Raw genomic sequence first — 21,824 nt, 5'->3', positions numbered from 1 at the left:
GAGGCGTTATGGTCCGAGGACCGGAGACGGGGCCCGAGGGCCAGCATCGCCTCTTGTGCACCCCCACAGTCGAGGGTGAGGCACAGAGAGGTGGATTCCCGGGAGAAGTAGGAGCTGTGTATCACAAAACGCAGTCAGCGTTCATATGGATCTCCTCCCTGAGGGCGAGCTGAGAATTACATTGACCCTCACTCTTCTGCTCCACCTTCTTTAGGGCTCGGGTTGAGCTGAACATCGCAACCTTCTGTATGCCGGTTTTGGTCGGATGCTCCCCTGAGGCCAGAGCATTGCCAATGGCTGACGCCCTCGCATGAATGGCAGGCCGCTGTATGAAAAAGTAAGGCGGCCGCCCCGAAGCAGGTGACGTAAGTTGTACTCCCCTCGTTTTAGAGGGTTTTAAAGCATTTGTTCGCTGAGTGCACTGCTATTGGCAATGTGATTAGGTTCATGTCTGTAGACACTGCCCGTGAGACTGCGCAGTGGCGGAGGCCCTCTGGAGCTCTGGGAGGGAGCCAGTCCCAGGTGTGTGTGTGGGGGGGGGGCTTTAACGTGGACGCTTGGTTAGCTCATTTACGTACTATCAGGTTGTAGGCCCCCACTAGGCCTTCCTGAGGAGGTTCCGGTTCCAGTCACTGTGTCAAGCTAGCTGGACCATTAACAGGTCTCACTACCAGGTGGTAGGCCTCGCCAGGCCTCCCTGGGCGAGCCCAGGAGTCGGGACGCTCGGACAGCTAGCATGGTCTGCTATCAGGTGGCAGGCTTCCCCAAGCCTCCCTGAAGGAACAAGTCCTGATGGCTATCAGGTGGTAGGCCTCACTAGGCCTCCCTGTCAGAGCGAGTCCCATCCTCCAGCTACCTCAAGGGCCAGCTCGACTGCTATTGGGTAGTAGGCTTCATTAGGCCTCCCTGAGGGCAAGGGCTGCTGTTTGGACGCGCGAGCAGTCAGCACAGGTTACCAGGTGGAGGCCCCTTCCGGCCTCCCTGGGGAACGAGTTCCCTAGGCGGGAACACACAACTGGCCTTACGCTGACAGCTAGTGGTCACCTGCTATCAGGCTCCGGTTTCTAGCCGGTTGCAAGACCTAAAGGTGGTGGTACCCTAGCATGACGAGACGACGCTGCTGCTATGCGGTCCCTGCAGGAAGGGACTTTCATAGATCGCCTACAGCATGGTTACCTACCAGGCAGCCCCTTTAAGCTCCCCTCTCTTAGAGGGTCGTCTGTGAGCCTAAGCTGCCTGGACCTGATTAGGTGGTTGTAGGCCCCAAGTGAGGCCTCCCAATGAGATCAGCTTGTAGGCCAGTCTGGCCTCCTGAGTGTTTCTATTTGATAATAGCTCAGTAGATCCTAGGATCGAGCAAATTACTCCCCTCGCTGGCAAGGGTTGAAAGCGCTATGCTGAGTATTACTCTCCAGGATGCCCGTCTCTGAGATTAGGTCTGAGGAGGACACTGCCAGTTTACAGTACCTTGGGTTGGATGCCTCTCCAGGAGGCGAGTGTCCAGAGGCTCTGTTCTCAAACAGACAAGGATGGCCCGGCCGAAGTGCCCTTCAGAAAGGCACCAAGCTAGGCCTCCCTGGTGGCGTTAGTAGCTGGCTGGGGTGCCTTAGGGTATATCGTTCCCCGTAGTGTCAGCTGACGCAGCGCAAGTTCCCTTTCGAAAGGGAACATCTCGGTAACGTATGTAACCTTTGTTCCCTGAGAACAGGGAACGAGACGCTGCGTCTCATTGCCATGCCTCGGGGCCTGCCTGCCAACAGTCCCTTCAGACGAAGAAGCGGTGTCATGTTGGCAAGGTGCCCTTATATACTTCCTGGTCGCACCTTGATGACATCATAGGCTGTCGCCGGTCAATAGGATTGTCGTGATTCGATAGTAGTTCAGACACCTGTCACGCTGGAGGCGTTCCCCGTAGCGTCAGCTGACGCAGCGTCTCGTTCCCTGTTCTCAGGGAACAAAGGTTACATACGTAACCGAGACGTTTTCTGTGAAGTGTTTAATCAACTTTTTCAGGCACATTCTGAATTTGGTATTTGGGTATTTTGAGTCCCTCAACATGTCACCCATAGATCTGTTCCTAGTTGACCTTAAGGTTACAGGGGTCAACCCGTCCGTGACGTCACCTGGTTTACAGAATTGCACCTCTTTCATGTGTGTTCCTCTAGAGCAGGGGTCTCCAATCTCGGTCCTGGAGGGCCACTGTCCTGCAGAGTTTAGCTCCAACCAGTGGCGTAGCGTCTGGGCATGCAGGGTGTAAATGGGCCCGGGCCAATAGGGGGCCCGCCTATGGGGAACTTTTAAATAAAATGAGGGAATACATTTTTAATTTGTGGCCACAATAAACATACATTTGTATTCATGTCATGTGTAGTAATTTCTTGTTTCTCCATGTCTAATTTCTCTGTCATTTCTTGTGTGCGTTTATTATTTTTTGCATCCTGCGACTGCAGTAGAACTACTCTGTCATTTTTATATATGAAGCTGCATCGCTGCGGCAAATAAAAAAGAAAAGAAAACGCAGTGTGATTTTCATTTTTTCAATCAGTTGCCGATTTGTTCAGAGTGGTGCAGCCACACATGCAACTGAGGAGAAGAAAGCAATATACGAAAGGGAACAGAGATTAGTGGAGAGATATAACAAAGACTTGTCTCCAGCCCTTCCACAACAATTGATCGCATTCCATGCAGCCTTTCAAAGACACATCTCTGGGATGAAAACAGTTCAAGATCTGGCCAGTTTTTTATTGTTGAGAACAACTCTATCACATGATCTATTCAGTGACATGCACCGTTTTTATTCTGTCTTACCATGCCTGTTACTGTTGCTTCAGCAGAGTTTTAAAGGTCCCATGGCATAAAATTTTCATTTTATGAGGTTTTTCAACATTAATATGAGTTCCCCGAGCCTGAATATTGTCCCCAAGTAGCTAGAAATTTCGATCGGTGTAAACTGAGTTCTGACTATTTTTCTCTGCCTTTGAGAAAATGACAGCTCAGACGAGCCGATCTGAAATCTCTCCATGTTATGACGTCATTACTATGAACGGTACCTCCCTTTCCTCTGCTTTGCCCGTCCAGAGAATTTGGCACGCCCATGTGAGTATGCCCTCGAGAGATCATGGCAGCTCAGTGTTGATGTAAATGAAAACAGAAGTCTTTTTCCAGTTCCTTCTGATCTGTGATCAGTGATTTCTGATGTGTAGCTAATTATTCAAGTTCACACAGAACGGTGCTGTGCAGACCGATCACTGTATGACAACGAGTCCGGCGAGAGCATATGACTCCTTGGGTCCGTTCTTCGTACCTCGTTTAATACATCTGAGATGATTTGACAGATCCCAGATCTTTTAATCGTGATAACTGATGTCTAACTGATGTCTGGCTAATGTGGTTCTTCAAACGAATTTGCGGATTGGATTTAAATATCTGGATTAAATGATCTAAGATCACTGCGCGTTCTTGTGTTCCCTGAAGAGGGCAGATGCATCGATACTCGAAACCATGATCAGCAATGCAGCGATTGGCTGACGTCAAGACAGCAACGTAATGACATCATATAATTAAAAAAGCCACCTGGCAAAAAACTTGGCAAATTACACAAAAAAACCCACGAATATCTGGACCTTTATAAGGAAACAGCTAAACGACCAAACCAACATAAAAGTTATAATAGATCAATGATAAATGTTTTTTTTTTTAACATGATTACCAATTATTTATATTCACGATTTTATACAGTATTTGTACACCCTTTACATTTTTATTTAATTGTTGTAATTACATTTTTAATTCAATTTGAAGCAGATTTGTAACGTGACAGTATTAAAGTTTCTTAAGGGTCAAGATCAAATTCTCTGCATCTCCTGCGCTGCATCAAGCCATCCCATAATATCCGTCATCACTTAAATTAATGCACGGTTCAGATTAACTGTAGAACATGTGTGCAAACCTCCAATAAAATGATAAAGTAATTATTCCATCACAAATAAATCGCTCAATCAAGTGGCTGTGGCTATAGTATTATACACAAATGTCAAGTTTTGTGTTTTCTGATTGACCACAGCTCTGCCCAAACTTGAAAACTGCTTTATCTCTGATGAACGCAAAGGACAACTCAAATCTGTTCACTTTATGATTTTTTATTTTCTTAAAGGTGATTTGATAGATTTGGGATGAAACAGAATAGGTTGATAACCTTTAAGATACACAAACAAAACATGAATTAGTTACAAATAAATCTCAATAACACTTTCTCAAAGTAACAATACAAAAATGGTACTGAATCCTCAAACCAAACAAAGTAATTTAGATCTCTAAACCTAGGATCTCTAATAGTTAATAATTAAACAATACACATGATCCCATAATTAAATGTATAATAATTAAAAAATACACATGCTAATGTTACTTCTGTTAAGTTCTACATTCACATAATAAAGTCTGCACTATTTAATTTAAATTACACGTTACAACCAAGTCATATACTATATACAAAAAGTCATATACTGTAGAAGCATGAACTCAACACATTCAAACACATTCAATCCTACCAGTTGCGTCTTTGGATGATCAGGAGCTGTGGTCACAGTATCTTTCTTCGGGAACAGGTGAGAGAGCCAACAGAGCTGTTACCAAACATTAATGCCATGCCCTCCCTGTGGGTGCGCAGGTAAATATGGTCCCAAGAGCACCTCCTAGAAGTTGGTTCCACCAACTCTGGTTGCATGGTTTCCCCCTGCAGTTTGGGAGTGCCCAGTACAACTTGTCCATGAATTGACACAACAACAACATTATAATATTATATTCATTCTCAAATACATATACAATTTAAAAATTTTATATTATTATTATTATTATTTAAAATGATTATTATTGCCCCTGGTTCAGTAATGAACTCTTGTAATAAAGTAGAAGTGGCTGAGACAGATTTTAAGTATCACCTCAAGATGCGATCTAATCCTGTTTACATGAAATAAGCCGCTCGAGCAGGTTTAAGCTTACGGACCTGTTGCTATGACAGCAAGTCAAGAATGAGCGTCGAAGAACCAAACAATCCAAGATCATGCCAAATCGTCAACAATCAAATCCAGCTAACTGAGTTAGCGAGGTACGAAGAACGGGCCCCTTATGCTTTTGATTCTCTCATGCGGTGTTTTGATGTGTGTGTTTCCCGCTCCCTCGCTAGCGTTGGCGTTGCTGAGAGATGAGACCTATACAGTGACACATGGCTCTGTGGCGGCTCGTTAGCCCGTGGAAAAGCAAACCGGTTCTTATAAGGCTTGTCAGTTGAACCAACTAAGAACTAGAACCCGGTTCATTCTAGTGGAAAAGGGGTATCAGTCCGTCTCTCTGGCAGACTCGTAGACCTTGCTAAACCACGCCCCCTCCGCCACAAGATCTAATTTCAAATGCAGAGATGTCAGCCAATCACAACAGTGGGCGTTTTACTGAAGTCTCACAGCAGACACGCCCCTTGAAACGGAGCATTCAGCCAGAGGGCAAACATCAGTATAGAAAAAATGCCTTTTATTTCTAAATTATGACATTTTATGATGTAAAAATCATACTAACAATATAAGTACACCTCAAGATGCATTATAAAATAAAATAAAAATCAATTCCATGGGACCTTTAATAACATCTTTTCTCGTAATAACGAGATGTTATTGATGATATTTTCTAATGGACATGTCATAGTGATACAAAATATGCCTTTATGTGCATATTTATTTAGAACGTTTAGTTAATTACCGTTCTCCTGGGGGGTTTTAGTCACTGCATAGGTATAGGGAGAGAAGTGCGTTTAACAGAATATATATATAATGAAGACAACGTTTTGAGTGGAGTGCATGCAAATGAATCCCTTCCGTCCACGGCCTTTGTTATTGTGAGTGTACACAAACAAAAGTAGACAGTTTATAATTATGTCTTGAACGTATCTGTATGGCTAAAATTTTGAGATCGGGCTGAACAATGAGCAAGATTTCCTGAGGCACTACAATAAGATACTAATTCATTAATATAATGAAATATTTTAAGTTAAATGCACAATGTAAGACAAGAGGCTAACAATGTCAAGATTAGTATTTGTGTAGTCTGCCTGACATGGTATTTTCACAGATTAACACATCACGTCTCTGACATAGGCTACAGTATTTAAAATAGCATATATGCTGTAGTTAATTATATTCTCAATTTAATTTGCAGAGTAATCCCTGCACAGTTTTTAGGTTAACTATAGAAGAGACTAGGATTAGTGTGTGACACTCACAAGACTCGCAACTGGTGGCTCTCCATTGTGATGACGGTCACCCAACAATATATTGTTCAAATTGGTACTGCCTTTAGTTATTATTTTGTAATAAATGTAAAAATATGAACTTGATGAAATGCATACTTGGTTTTAATGAATAGAACATTACATAGTGTAAAAATACAAAATAGAACTGTATTTGGTCTCTTTTATGTAATGTTTATTAAGTGTAACGGACATGAATTAAAGGTCCCGTTTTTCGTGTTTTTTTGAAGCTTTGATTGTGTTTACAGTGTGCAATATAACATGTGTTCATGTTTCGGGTGTAAAAAAACAGTATTTTTCACACAATTTACTCATCTGTATACCGCTGTTTTCACTGTCCTAAAAACAGCTGATGAGTTCCTGTTCTATGAAGTCCCTCCTTCAGAAATACGTAACGAGTTCTGATTGTGCCAGCGGTTCCTGTGTTGTGATTGGACAGCAGCTTAGCGCACGTTGTACGGTTCCTGTGTTGTGATTGGACAGCAGCTTAGCGCACGTTTCCCGGTTCCTGTGTTGTGATTTGACCGCAGCTTAGCGCACGTTGCACGGAAAGGTCACGCCTCTTAACGGGAGATGTATGCGCTCAATGATCTCTACAGCGTCCCTGGGAAAGCCAAACAAAGGTGATTTGACTCCGGGATGAAAATAACAGCGTCTCGATGACATGGCGACAAACACACTCAAATGCAACACTTCCTCTTCTCCACGCAACACTTCCTCTTCTCCACGCAACACTTCCTCTTCTCCACGTGGGAGAGCAACAAGACCACGCCCCCTTTTTTGCGTATTCTTGTGGGCGGAGGTTAGTCAACAAACTGTTCAACTGACGTCATTAAAGAAGGAAGTAGAGGGATGTAGTCCAATCCGGCCGTTCGCTGTAGGCTTTGAAAGGGAACTTCTGTTAAATAAAATATCTCCCTTGGCATTGAACTTTGAGCTTTATAATTTTACAGGTATTATTTATGCTCTAACAGCAACATTACACACTAACTAAAGTTGGAACAGTGGGATCACGAAGAACGGGACCTTTAACATCTGATGCATATAAAAAATGTGAGGACTTTGCCTCCTCATTTTAAAACACCACTGGTGTGATCGGTGTGGAAAAAGTTTTGCTATTAAAAGTCACCTGAAGAAACACATGAGGATCCATGCACAGTCTGAAATCACGATAAGTAGTTGATCTTTATGTGCTAAGCCGTTGGTCAGGGAAAGAAAACGGCTGCCGTTGGAAGAGGTGTTGGTGAAGGTGGATCAGGACTCACACAGACCACAGGGTGAGCAGCGCCCCCTGCTGGCTTCACTAACACCTCTTCCAGCAGGAGCCCAGTTCCCTTTCAAAAGGGAACTCGCGCTGTGTCAGCTGACGCTACGGGGAATGCCTCCAACGTGACAGGTGTCTGAACTAGAAAAGCAAATGCAACAAATGCATGATGGCGCCGATGTGTGTGGCCTGCCGTCTGCCTGTTGTGTCTGCCTGTTTGTTTCTTTTAATGTGTTTTATGTTAGTTGTTTTACAAAAATGTTTCATCACTTTTAACATATGATCGTCATACGCTGCTCGACATTAAACACATAACTGAAGAGCTACTCCATGATGTCAAGTGTGGTGCACAGTTTGCTTCTCCTTTGGTGACTGTACCTGACTGTCTGCGCCACCTGCCTTGTCCCTTGCTGGGTAGGAAGCGCCGCAAAAGACGGGGAAGGCGCAGAGGTTTTGCGGTCAAGTTGAGGCTTCTATTGCTGTCTAAATCGGACTTCCCGCTTCGCACTGGCCTTCGAGCGTATGCATCAGGTTGTGGCCGCTTCTTTGTGGGGCGTTTGCTGGAACCACTGCACGCTTGGAATACACCGATCGTAGGCAATCCGACGGATCAACTTCCAAAAATTCGCCCACCCCATCTGCGCCGAGGCGGTGTTTGCTTCAGTCATCTCCATTCATTATACCAATTACCACAGCGGGCTACGGAGTCATGGCAGATCAGGATGTCTTTAATTAACGCCAGGTCAGTTGTAAACAAGACTACTATTCTTAATGACTTTTTTACTTCTCGCAGTCTAGACTTTCTGTTCATCACGGAAACTTGGCTTACTCCAGGAGATTTGAGCCCGTTTTGTGAACTGGTACCACCTGACTGTACATTTTTAAACTCTGCTCGTACTGTGGGTCGAGGGGAGGACTGGCTTGTATTTTTAATCAGAACTATTGCTGTCGGATGGTAGTGACTGATGTTTATTCTAGTTTTGAATTTCTGTTATTTGTATTGGAATTGGATAATCCAGTGGCAATTTCAGTCATCTATCGACCACCTAAACCACACAAAGATTTTATTAATGAATTTTCTGACTTTTTAGGAGGAACAATCCCCAATTTTGATAGACTTTTAATCCTTGGGGATTTTAACATACATGTATGTTGTCCAGATAACGCTTTAGCCAAAGAATTTTTGAGCCTTATGGACTCATTTGATCTGGTACAGCATGTGAATGTTCCCACTCATAATCATGGTCATACTCTAACCAGTTCAATACTGTCTCCACTAATATTTTAAACTCTTTGGCTCCTTTAAAAGCCAAAAAACATAAATCAAAGGCTGAGCCCTGGCTCAATGATGACACTCGCACACTTCGTCAGGGCTGCAGGAGGGCCGAAAGAAGGTGGAAAAAGGATAAGCTGCAAGTCTCATATGAAATATTGAGGGTCAGTCTGAAACGATATCAGAAAGGGGTGAAAACAGCAAAGGACAAATATTTTTCAGACCTTATTGAAAAGAACTGTCAAAATCCAAGAGCACTTTTTGCCACTATAAATGCTGCCATTAACCCCTCTGCCGAACTTTTCCCCTGCGAGTCTCTGGAGATGTGTGACAAATTTCTTATTTTTTTTTGGACAAGATAAGAGGTATTAGGTCAAATATCCCCTCTTCTTCTTTTTCATTTTCTTCAAATGATTTTCTATACCATCATCTTCCACCAACACTCTGAGTCAATTTGAACCTGTAACGCTGCCTGATTTGCACAATATTTTAGACCAGCTCAAACCTTCTGGATCCCCCCTTGACACTCTTCCCCCACGTTTTTTTAAACACATTTTTGAGGTGATTGGACCTACTGTTCTAAAGATTATGAACGGCTGCCTTGAAACGGCTAAGGTACCAGATGACATGAAGCATGCAATTGTTCGTCCACTTCTCAAAAAAAACAAATTTAGATCCGACAGTTGTGTCAAATTTTAGGCCAGTCTCAAATCTCACTTTTATGTCGAAAATTTTAGAGAAAATAGTGTTTCACCAACTACAGAGATTTCTGAATGAACACCAGATTTTTGAGGTGTTCCAATCAGGTTTCAGGAAATACCACTCCACAGAAACCGCTCTGGTAAAAGTTTTAAATGATGTGTTACTGACTATTGACTCTGGCAAGTCCACGGTGTTAGTGCTGTTAGATTTTAGTGTGGCGTTTGACACGATTGACCACTCTGTTCTCATCTCACGTTTGGAGCACTGGGTGGGCATTCGGGGAAATGCCCTTAAATGGTTTCTTAAATCGTATTTGATTGGTAGAAGATTCTCTGTTAGGATTGGTGAATCTACTTCCAATGCGGCTCCTCTCATGTGTGGTGTCCCTCAAGGTTCTATTCTTGCTCCGGTTTTATTCTCTTTGTAAATGCTCCCCCTGGGGGCGATTTTTAGGAAATATGGCATCTCCTTTCATTGCTACGCAGACGATACCCAAATCTATCTGCCCCTGGGAACAAATAACGTTGGTTTGGATACCCTGTTGGCTTGTCTAGCAGAAGTAAAGGCCTGGATGTCCCTGAATTTTCTTCACCTCAACGAAGGCAAAACAGAGATTAGAGTTTTTAAATCCTCAGAAGCTGCTAGCTCCCCTAGTGCTAATTTTGGTTATTTGTCTTCATGTGTGAAACCAATAGAAAAAAGTCTGGGCGTGTTTTTTGATAGTGCTCTTAAATTTGACAAACAGGTTAATACCATTGTCAAAACCAGCTTTTTTCATCTTCGAGTACTTTATAAAGTAAAATCATTTATTTCGTTTAAGGATTTTGAACGGGTGATTCATGCTTTTTTTTCCACAAGGCTGGACTACTGTAATTCCCTCTATATGGGTATCAATCAAGCATCTTTGAACCGTCTGCAGATGGTACAAAATGCAGCTGCCCGGCTCCTTACCGATGTTCGTAAACGTGAGCACATTACTCCAGTTCTGAAATCCCTGCATTGGCTCCCCATTCATTATAGAATTTATTTTAAAGTTTTACCGCTGGTTTTTAAATCATTGAATGGATCAGCTCCGGTATATATGTCAGATTTACTATCCATTCAAAATTCTGGAAGGTCCCTTAGGTCAACCAACCAGAGACTGTTAAATGTTCCCCGGTCTAGGCTGAAACTGAGAGGAGACCGTGCCTTTGCCATTGCTGCACAAAAACTTTGGAATAGTTTTACCTGTCTCTATTTGGTCATCGGTACTTCCATCGTCCGACATGTCCACGCTACCTCAGGTAAAGGCAAGGTAATCACTCACTGCTTTCCTGGTGCTCGTGTTCTCGATGTCGCTGCGCAGGTTCCCGAGATCCTGAACGGTGACGAGCGCATCGGAGCTGTCGTGCTGCACGCGGGAACGAACGACACCAGGCTGCGGCAGACGGAGGTTCTGAAGAGGGACTACAGGAGCCTGATCGAGACGGTGCGCAGAACATCGCCTGAAGCAACGATCATCGTGTCTGGACCGCTTCCCACGTACCGACTAGGACATGAAAAGTTCAGTAGATCATTTGCTCTAAATGAATGGTTAATGTCATGGTGTAATGAACAGAAGCTGCTCTTTGTAAATAATTGGAATCTGTTTTGGGAGCGACCTAGGCTCTTCCGTCCTGATGGCCTTCACCCCAGCAGAATCGGAGCGGCTCTTCTGTCGGACAACATCTCCAGAGCGTTGCACACCGCCATCATATGACTAGTAAGTCAAAGTCCAAATCACAGTATTTGCTGTCCTAACTTAATTGACATAAGTACCAATGTAGAACATTATATAGAAACTGTGTCTGAACATAACTGTGTAGAACATTATATAGAAACTGTGTCTATTCCTCGTTTAGTGAGGTCAAACATTAAATCTACTGTAGGATCTAGGAAAAATCTAATTGTGATTAAACCAGAAAATCTCAATATTAGTGAACAAAAACAATTTCTAAAACTAGGTCTTCTAAACATTAGATCGCTCACACCTAAGGCGGTTATTGTAAATGAAATGGTCACAGATAATAGTTTCGATGTACTTTGCCTTACTGAAACCTGGCTTAAGCCAAATGATTATTTCGGTCTAAATGAGTCTACTCCGCCAGGATACTGTTATAAGCATGAGCCCCGTCTGATTGGTCGTGGCGGGGGTGTTGCAACAATCTATAGAGATATTCTTAATGTTACTCAGAAAACAGGTCACAGGTTTAATTCGTTTGAAGTACTAGTGCTAAATGTTACGCTCTTAAATGTAAGAAAGAAATCCGTATTATCTCTAGCCTTGGCTACTGTGTATAGACCTCCAGGGCCCTATGCTGATTTCTTAAAAGAGTTTGCAGACTTTCTCTCAGATCTATTGGTCAACGTCGATAAAGCATTAATTGTTGGAGATTTTAACATACACGTAGATAACACAAATGATGCATTAGGGGCTGCATTTACAGATCTATTAAACTCCTTTGGGGTTAAGCAAAACGTCACTGGTCCCACTCATCGTCTTAATCACACACTAGATTTAATTATATCACATGGAACCAACCCAACCGACATAGATATTATACCGCAAAGTGATGATGTCACTGACCATTACATGGTAACTTGCATACTGCGTACTGCTGAAATCTGTCATGTTGCGCCACGTTATCGTCCAGGCAGAACAATCCTTCCAACCACCATAGATAGATTCTCAAATAGCTTACCTGATCTGGCTCAGCTGCTCAGTGAACCCAAACAAACAGATGAACTAGAGGAAATGGCTAGCAGTATGAGCACGATTTTATCTAGCACATTAGAAATTGTTGCACCAATTAGATTAAAAAAGCACTGCATGAAAAGTGGGATTTTCGTCAGTATGTGACACTGTAGATTGCCGTGAAACTTTAGGTTTACGACTGTGCACAGCAATTTGCAGGCAACACCGAAAACTGCCGTAAATTGTCGGAAATTGTCGTGGGCCTTGCTTGGCAGTTGTCCCCCCATGACCCCCCCTCCCCTTAATTCTAGGGGAGGCTTTATCATGTAAATGAACATGCTGTGAGCTACACAAATGCAAATCAGAGTAGCAGCAGGGGGAGTTTTATCTAGGTTCTGAATTTTTTTGACTAAAACAAGTTTAAAGTTTAAGTTAAAATGTTAACTTAAATTTAAGTTAAATGTACTCGTTTTAGTACACATTACTAAATTTTTAGGGCAACCAGTTTGCTCCAATTTTTTAAGTAGATTCAACTTGTCCGGGCTCACAGTGTAGATGAATTACTCTGTATGTCATTAGCAATAACCAATGTTATGTAAAAAAAAATAAAAAAATACAGGACAGCAGTTTATGTCTTCAACCTTTAGAGAGGTTATGTGATGCAACAAGACAATGAACCAAAGCACACAAATAAATCAAGTAAAGCATACAGTTTACATACCAACATTAATTTTTCCACCCTGCACTGTGAATGATTTTTTAAATGGCTATTAATCATAAATGTGAAAAGTACAAGTTTGTTTGTTTATAGTTAAGTCAGATTGTGTTTTTCTGTAATTGTCATTTAAATTGAGCTCACACCACATTTTATGAATTATCAATGCAGATTTTCAAGAGGTGGTTTCCTGGACAGGGTTTAAATTATGCCAAAAGTAGGCCTTAATCTATTTAATCGTGAGTTAAAAAATTGTTGCCTGGAACAAAGATTAAGCACAGATTACTAACACCTGGACTATGAGTCCTGAACTAAAATAAACTGGATTCATTTAAAGTTTTATCTAATTGCTTACACACAATTTCTGAAAATATGGCTCCATTTCTTGTAACTCTACACACAAAACATCAGACATCTCTTGCAAAAGCAACACTTTGTGCAAAACTATTTTAACTATTTCCAAAAATGTTGTTTTTGCATATATCTAACTACACAATGCACAACTGAGGAATTTACAGTTGAACTGAAATCAACTGAACTGAATCAACACTGAAGTCACTTGAGCTGAATATTGACACTATATTGGCTTGTTAGAGCCGGTTTACAGCAGAATTTGTTTTGAACTTGTTACTGAAGCTGCTATGAAACAATATATTTTGTTGTATGCATATTCTTTCTTTCTCAAACCTTAGTTTTGATTTCTAAGTGATCAATTTATGTATAAGTGTTTTCACACATGATCATTGGCTGTATGGGTCCTCAGTAAATGAATGTGGCATTTAAATGGCAAAAGTTATTCTTGTCTCTATGACTTATGGCTTCCTAAAGACACGTTTATGGGTAAATAAAATATTAATAATATAAATAAAATGAATATCAAAACATATTTTAAATATAATGAAGTCATTTTATTATAGCACTCATCAGATGTTCCTGGAAACAAAACAGAGACAGAACAGTATAAACAAACTATACAACAAACTAAACACCAAATTACAAAAACATTATTATGTGAAAGTGAATAAAGTTGTGTGTTTTCAGTTATAAGTATGTGCTGTGTAAATTAGCCTATACTTTTAGAAATTATATATAGCCTAACTTTAAAAAACAAACAATAACCCATATAGATAAATTATAATAATTGTATAATATTAAGCATTTACTTAATATACATTGTAACATTAGGCTACTTTACTCTAGCACAGTAGTCAGTTAAGCAATTAATTAATATCTTATATTAATATGTATGTAGCCTAGGCTACATCTAAAGGTAAGTCTGCTTAAAAAAAAAAATATTACACTTCGACATGTACAGAATGTGCGCGTTAAGAAACACGTTCAAATGTTTTTCTTAACATGTTAAAACTGTGCGTGAAGCGGAAAACAGGGCGTGTTGAAGGTTGAAACGATCATAAGTCACGCGTTTCGTATAAAGAGATTTGGCCCCAGGCGCGTTCCATATCAGAGCCCTAGTCCAATGAGGTGCGAGGTCGAGGTCATGGCCATGACGCGTAGAAGACGAGCTTTAAACTTTTTTTAATGTTTTTTGCTGCTTTCCTTTTTCGTGATCAACAATGACAGGACACCGTCTTCAACTCAATCTCTGCATGGACGCGACGAACTTTTTGGACTCATTTTCAGGAGGCTGTCTTCGTCTTCATAACTCTGAGGCAAACTGCAGCCGCTATGAACCACAGCATGGGTATGTAACGTTACGATTTAAAGAATATGCTTTTATTCAGCTGTATAAGGAAATGGATGCGTTAATAGATCCGAGCTTAAAACTGCACATTTTGTTTTCACAGACTATCCTCGCCTCATAACGAAGCCGTGAGCTCTTATCTGCTTGGAGAGATTTCCGCGAGTCCAGATTTAACCGCTGATCATGACGAAATTGTGTGTAAGTAACTTCTAATGTGTTTCTCATTCCTTGTTTAATTTTACCGTGACTGTTTTTATTAATACCAGTCTCATGTAATTGTTTTCCAGCTGCCTGTAAGACGTATTATGAATCGACACGCCGGAGCTTCAGATACAAACAACCTGAAACTGCGAAGTTTAGCTCGGAGTCGATCAAGAAGAAAAAGGGTACGATTTATTATATTAGATCCGTTTTTTGTCAATGTGAGTATTTTTCAGGTTGCTTATTGTCTTTATGGATTGTATTACAGTTGCTGGAAGCAAGAGTGTGCTGGATGAGGTGGACGTTTGGAAGTGCGCGACCATTGAACTCATGTTTGACGAGGAAGACGGCTTTGTTGACGGGGTGTCTGGATGGATTGTGCGGCCACCGCGCTCTCGCAGCCTGGAGCACGCCGAACTTTACATTACGAGACATTACTGCTGCACTGTACATAGTTGTGTGTTTAACAATAAAGCTCTTTCTTTGAGTAAACCGCTGTGTTTTATAAATGAAGCCCTTTCTTTGAATGAACAGCTGTATGCTTATAAATGAAGCCCCTTGTTTGAATAAACGGCACGGTCCGTATAATTTTCCCATATATTCCTTGATGGTATGAATACTTCATAGCACAATAACATTAATATGAAACAAATTATTACAACATAAGTTATATATTTATTATTATTATTATTGGGGTTTACATTTATAATGAGCCAGGGGGACCAATAATGATTGGTTTGCAGTGATCTGCCAACCAATCACGAGGGATTTTTCTTTTTTAAATGTAGTGGCTTCAGCCAATAGTGAGTGAGTAAATTCAAGTCTGGCCGTTTACTCTCTGGTTTCGCTGCTATTCATATGCAAATTAGAGGCGTCGCACCTCCGCGCGGTCTCTCAGCGGGGGGGGGGGGCTCTCCACCTACGTCATGGTTCGTTTACGACAATTTGTGGCACAGACGAACGCGACGTTCGCTGCCTCTAAATTGTCGAAAACTGCCGAAAATTAGGGAGATTTCCAGGAGTATACAGGCGTTTATGGGGTCGAAAATCCCACTTTTCATGCAGTGAAGGTTAGAGAGAAAACAAAAGCACCATGGTACAACAGTGCTACACATGTTATCAAGAGAGAAACTCGTAACTTAGAGCGTAAATGGAAACAAACAAATTTAGAGGTCTTTAGAATCGCGTGGAAAGATAGTATGTCACGTTATAAAAAGGCCCTAAAAGCAGCCAGGGCTGAGCATCTCCGCAAAATAATAGAAAATAATCAAAATAACCCAAGGTTTTTATTTAACACCGTGGCTAGACTAACAAATAAACAAACATCGCCTGAACAAAATATTCCGTTACAGTTTAGTAGTAATGATTTTATGAATTTCTTCACTGAGAAAATAGAAAGCATCAGAAACAAAATTGTAAATGTACAATCTTTAATGATGTCTTATGATTCAACCGCAACTATCGCCCGTCAAGAACTACTACACCGCTTTACAACTATAGGACAGGAAGAGCTAAATAAACTTATCATTGCATCTAAACCAACAACATGTTTATTAGATCCAATACCCACTAAACTACTGAAAGAGTTGTTACCTGTAGTGGAAGAGCCTCTTCTCAATATTATTAACTCATCTTTATCTTTAGGTCATGTTCCAAGAATATTCAAGTTGGCAGTCATAAAACCTCTCATTAAGAAGCCACAATTAGATCATAACAACCTAGCAAATTACAGACCAATTTCAAATCTTCCATTTATGTCTAAAATACTAGAAAAGGTTGTGTCCGCTCAATTGTGCGCTTTCTTGCAAGAAAATGATATCTATGAAAAATTTCAATCAGGATTCAGGCCGCATCATAGCACAGAAACTGCACTCGTTAAAATCACAAATGATTTACTTCTAGCTTCTGACCAAGGCTGTATCTCAATACTAGTTCTACTCGATCTCAGTGCTGCGTTTGATACTATAGATCATAAAATACTATTAGATCGACTTCAAAATTATACTGGTGTTCAGGGACAGGCATTAAACTGGTTTAGATCGTACTTATCAGACCGCTACCATTTTGTCTGTCTAAATGGGGAAAAATCAAAGATGACGTCAGTAGACTATGGGGTGCCGCAAGGATCCGTGCTAGGCCCTTTGCTATTCTCTATATATATGCTGCCACTTGGTAATATTATAAGAAAACATGGAATTAATTTCCACTGTTATGCTGATGACACTCAATTATATATTTCATCACGACCGGATGAAAACGCTAAATTATCTAAACTGACAGCGTGTGTTGAAGATATTAAATACTGGATGACGTGTAATTTTCTGCTATTAAATTCAGATAAAACGGAGGTGTTACTTATTGGTCCAAAAAACTGCCCACAAAACCTCTCGCAATACAATTTTACCTTGGAAGGATGTCCTGTCACTTTATCCACTACAGTAAAAGACCTGGGTGTTATATTAGACCGTAACCTGACATTCGAAAATCATATTTCATATGTTACAAGAACGGCATTTTTCCATCTTAGAAACATTGCTAAGCTACGTAACATGCTATCTATTTCTGATGCAGAAAAGTTAGTTCATGCATTCATGACCTCGAGATTAGATTACTGTAATGCTTTATTAGCTGGTTGTCCTGCATCCTCAATAAACAAACTACAGTTAGTCCAAAACGCGGCTGCTAGAGTTCTTACTAGGTCAAGAAAATATGATCATATAACACCAATTTTATCATCTCTACACTGGTTACCTGTGAAGTTCCGTATCAATTACAAAGTATTGCTACTAACCTATAAAGCCCTAAATGGTTTAGCTCCAGTGTATCTAACGGATCTTCTATCGCCCTACAATCCATCGCGCTCTTTAAGATCACTAAACTCGAGGCTTCTGGTCATTCCTAGGATATCTAAGTCCACTAAAGGAGGGAGGGCTTTTTCACATTTAGCTCCTAAACTCTGGAATAGTCTTCCTGATATTGTTCGAGGTTCAAACTCGCTGTCCCAGTTTAAAACTAGATTAAAGACGCATCTCTTTAGCCAAGCATTCACATTATAAATATCTTTTTATACTACAGTTAAATCGGATCAAAAGCATTAATATAATATTCTGAACAGCAGCTACGCTAATCATTTCCCATCTGCTTTTCTGTTGTTATCTCGGGACACTAGTCCCGAGGTAAATAGTTCATCAGCTCCAGTTTGTATCCAGCCTCTCATGGAGACTTCAGATGCCCCGACACCTGTGATGAGACGACTCCACGCCTGTGAAGAGACGACTCAACGCCAGCGTTGTTATGGCCTAAATTAATACACGATTGATTAACTTTTTCGAACATTATTCTTTAACATTGTCTTTCTAACATTTTTACTGTACATCTATGAAATGCACTTTCTGTAAAGCTGCTTTGAAACAATGTGTATTGTGAAAAGCGCTATACAAATAAATTTGAATTGAATTGAATTGAATTGAATTGAATTTGAACTGCCTCTACATTGCACGAGTTTAAAGCAAAACTCAAAACTTATTTTTTTTCTCTGGCTTGTAATTGTAGATGATTTGTGCTGTGTCTGGTCTGTTTTGTGTCCTAATGTATGTTTTAGCCTACATGGTGCTATATTTTACTGATATTTGATATAATGTACAGCACCTTGGTCAACAATTGTTGTTTTTAATGGTGCTATATAAATAAAGCTGAGTTGAGTTGAGAGTTACTATTGAATCACGGCAATCCTATTGACCGGCGACAGCCTATGATGTCATCAAGATGCGACCAGGAAGTATATAAGGGCGCCTTGCCAACATGACACCGCTTCTTCGTCTTCAGGGACTGTTTTGTCTGAATGCTTCGAGTTCAGGTAATTCAGATTCATGTATTTCTGCTGGGGATCAAGAGCATTCAGCTCTTGTGGAGCTGTTTGTTTGTTTGTGTATGTGAGCGTTTGTCAATCCGAGATTGCTCCATTCTCGTCGGATTCTCTTCCTGAGGGAAGAGGGTTTGGCATCCGAGATTGATGAGGCGGTCCCGCTCAGGCTGAGGCTGAGCGCAGACGCGTGTCACGGGATTCTTGGATAGAGCTCGCTGAGGCAGCTCACGAGACTTATCTGCAAGTGCTCTGGGGATGGCAGTGAGAAGGGAGATTAATCTTCTCTGCCATCCCGACTGTGTATGCTGAGCCTTTGAATGTATATAAAACGCGCTGCAGGTGGGCTGCGGCTGCCATGTTGGTGCATTAGAGGAGAGATCGCTCGTGTTAGGTAAGCGATTGGTTTCTCCCCGTCCATAAATCATCGGCTCAGTTGGGATCTCAATCAGGGGATGTTTTTCTGATGTGGTGCACCAGCCGGATCGCTGAGGTGCATTCGGCAGCGTCTGAGGACCTGCATACCACTGAGATCCGGGTCCCTGGCAGACGGGAGGCGTCATAGTCCAAGGACCGAAGACGGGGCCCAAGGGCCAGCATCGCCTCTCGGGCGCCCCCTCAGTCGAGGGTGGGGCGCACAGAGGCGGACTCCCGGGGGAAGTAGGACACAATCGCAGTCGAAAAAAAATAAAATAAAGCGTTGATGATGGGTCTCCTTCTTGAAGTAAGAATTGCATTGACCCTCACTCCTCTACTTCATCTTCTCCCCAGGCGCTTCTTACATCCGGCCTGGGGTGGGCCCGTGATGATGATATTCTAGGCCCCGCCTGGCTGGTCTGTGAGAGCGCCCCCTCAGGATGGTGGTCGTATACTAGCTTGATGGCTGGTTGTTTCAGAATTGAAGCGCCGGAGGAGCGAGTGGTGAGTCCCCCTTGAGAAGGGTGAAACATTACTTACTATGTTTTTCAGGACCCTCTTCCGCTCTCCTGAGAGGGTTTGGGGGATTATGGAACATCGTTGGGCATCACAGGGCCTGCAGCTCCCCGTGAGTAAGCTAAGAACGATCGTTTTTGAAACATTACATGTTTGTGTTTGAAGGCCTCACTTTAGCTAGTGGAGAATAGCTGCCTCTCCGTGTTATCTCTCCCACTAATGTGGGTAGCTGAATTTGCGCTCTTGCCCGTGGGCTTGTTGTGTGCTGGGGCGAGCTGTGTTTTTCCTAGCTTAAAGTGTGAAGTAGCCGACGACCGGGTATGCAATTTTGCATGAGCTGTAGTGAGATCTGCGCCCAGCCTTGCGGGGCTGTGGGAATGGGTTTTTCGGGGCCTCGTTGTGTTTATTTAAGGGGTGATAATATTTCCTTCCCGAGCGCTGAGTAGATCTAGTGCAGGCTTAGCGCCGCACCTCTTGGCCTAGGCTTCGCTAAGGATGGGGGGGTGTTTCCTTTAAAGGCAGATATTGTCGCCCCGGTCCTGTCTTTTAAGTATAAGAACAGCAGAATGTTTCAGTGAAAACAAACCTTAACAAAGTTCTGTGTGAACTTGAATAATTAGCTACACATCAGAAATCACTGATCACAGATCAGAAGGAACTGAAAAAAGACTTCTGTTTTCATTTACATCAACACTGAGCTGCCATGATCTCTCGAGGGCATACTCACATGGGCGTGCCAAATTCTCTGGACGGGCAAAGCATAGGAAAGGGAGGTACCGTTCATGGTAATGACGTCATAACATGGAGAGATTTCAGATCGGCTCGTCTGAGCTGTCATTTTCTCAAAGGCAGAGAAAAATAGTCAGAACTCAGTTTACACCGATCTAAAGTTCTAGCCACTTGGGGACAATATTCAGGCTCGGGGAACTCATATTAATGTTGAAAAACCTCATAAAATTAAAATTTAATGCCATGGGACCTTTAAAACTCTGCTGAAGCAACAGTAACATGGTAAGACAGAATAAAAACGGTGCATGTCACTGAATAGATCATGTGATAGAGTTGTTCTCAACAATAAAAAAACTGGCCAGATCTTGAACTGTTTTCATCCCAGAGATGTGTCTTTGAAAGGCTGCATGGAATGCGATCAATTGTTGTGGAAGGGCTGGAGACAAGTCTTTGTTATATCTCTCCACTAATCTCTGTTCCCTTTCGTATATTGCTTTCTTCTCCTCAGTTGCATGTGTGGCTGCACCACTCTGAACAAATCGGCAACTGATTGAAAAAATGAAAATCACACTGCGTTTTCTTTTCTTTTTTATTTGCCGCAGCGATGTAGCTTGATATATAAAAATGACAGAGTAGTTCTACTGCAGTCGCAGGATGCAAAAAATAATAAACGCACACAAGAAATGACAGAGAAATTAGACACGGAGAAACAAGAAATTACTACACATGACATGACACATATATGTTTATTGTGGCCACAAATTAAAAATTAATTCCCTCGTTTTAATTAAAAGTTCCCCATAGGCATGCCCCCTATTGGCCCGGGCCCATTTACACCCTGCATGCCCAGACATTAAGCCACTGGTTGGAGCTAAACTCTGCAGGACAGTGGCCCTCCAGGACCGAGATTGGAGACCCCTGCTCTAGAGGAATACACATGAAAGTAATTCTGTAAACCAGGTGACGTCACGGACGGGTTGACCCCTGTAACCTTAAGGTCAACTAGGAACAGATATATGGGTGACATGTTGAGGAACTCAAAATACCCAAATACCAAATTCAGAATGTGCCTGAAAAAGTTGATTAAACACTTCACAGAAAACATATGACTAAAAGTATATTTTGAGTCACTTATTGAATATAGAAATTATTATGATATTAAAACGATTATCACTGAAGATATGTTGAAGAGACAAGGGTTTCTGACCCAACCCTTCACTATATTATTTGTGAACTAATTTCTTTTTTAATAGTTAATCTATTTTCAGCAGTCATCGTCAATCTTGTACATGTAGGCTACTCTGTTCAGAGACACGACGATGTACCTTTCATTTCCCCAAGCTGTGTGCTCACTAAAAACCCCACGGGTGGCTTTCAGGTCATTTCAAGTTTGATTTTGACGTGACAAAGCGGTCTATAAGTGGCAGAGTTG

General features: G+C 41.7%; 1 protein-coding gene across 1 annotated transcript in view; it reads left to right on the top strand.

Annotated features, from left to right (window-relative positions):
* Positions 1–15,420, top strand: part of LOC307123596 (uncharacterized protein) — a gene marked incomplete at its 3' end in the record, with an annotated part of 57,605 nt that extends 42,185 nt beyond the window's left edge. The window contains exons 3-7 of the mRNA XM_079812171.1: positions 10,883–11,278; positions 14,547–14,667; positions 14,771–14,865; positions 14,955–15,053; positions 15,137–15,420. Of these exons, the coding sequence (XP_079668297.1) occupies positions 11,272–11,278; positions 14,547–14,667; positions 14,771–14,865; positions 14,955–15,053; positions 15,137–15,420 (606 nt within the window). The 5' untranslated portion in view covers positions 10,883–11,271. The remainder of the gene's footprint in view (positions 1–10,882; positions 11,279–14,546; positions 14,668–14,770; positions 14,866–14,954; positions 15,054–15,136) is intronic.
* Positions 15,421–21,824: the final 6,404 nt, after the last annotated feature.

This window comes from Gobio gobio (genome assembly GCF_949357685.1).
Source record: "Gobio gobio genome assembly, chromosome: 1".
Taxonomy (NCBI): Eukaryota; Metazoa; Chordata; class Actinopteri; order Cypriniformes; family Gobionidae; genus Gobio; species Gobio gobio.
Note: the sequence above shows the minus strand (reverse complement) of the source record. Positions and strands in the feature narration are given on the sequence as shown.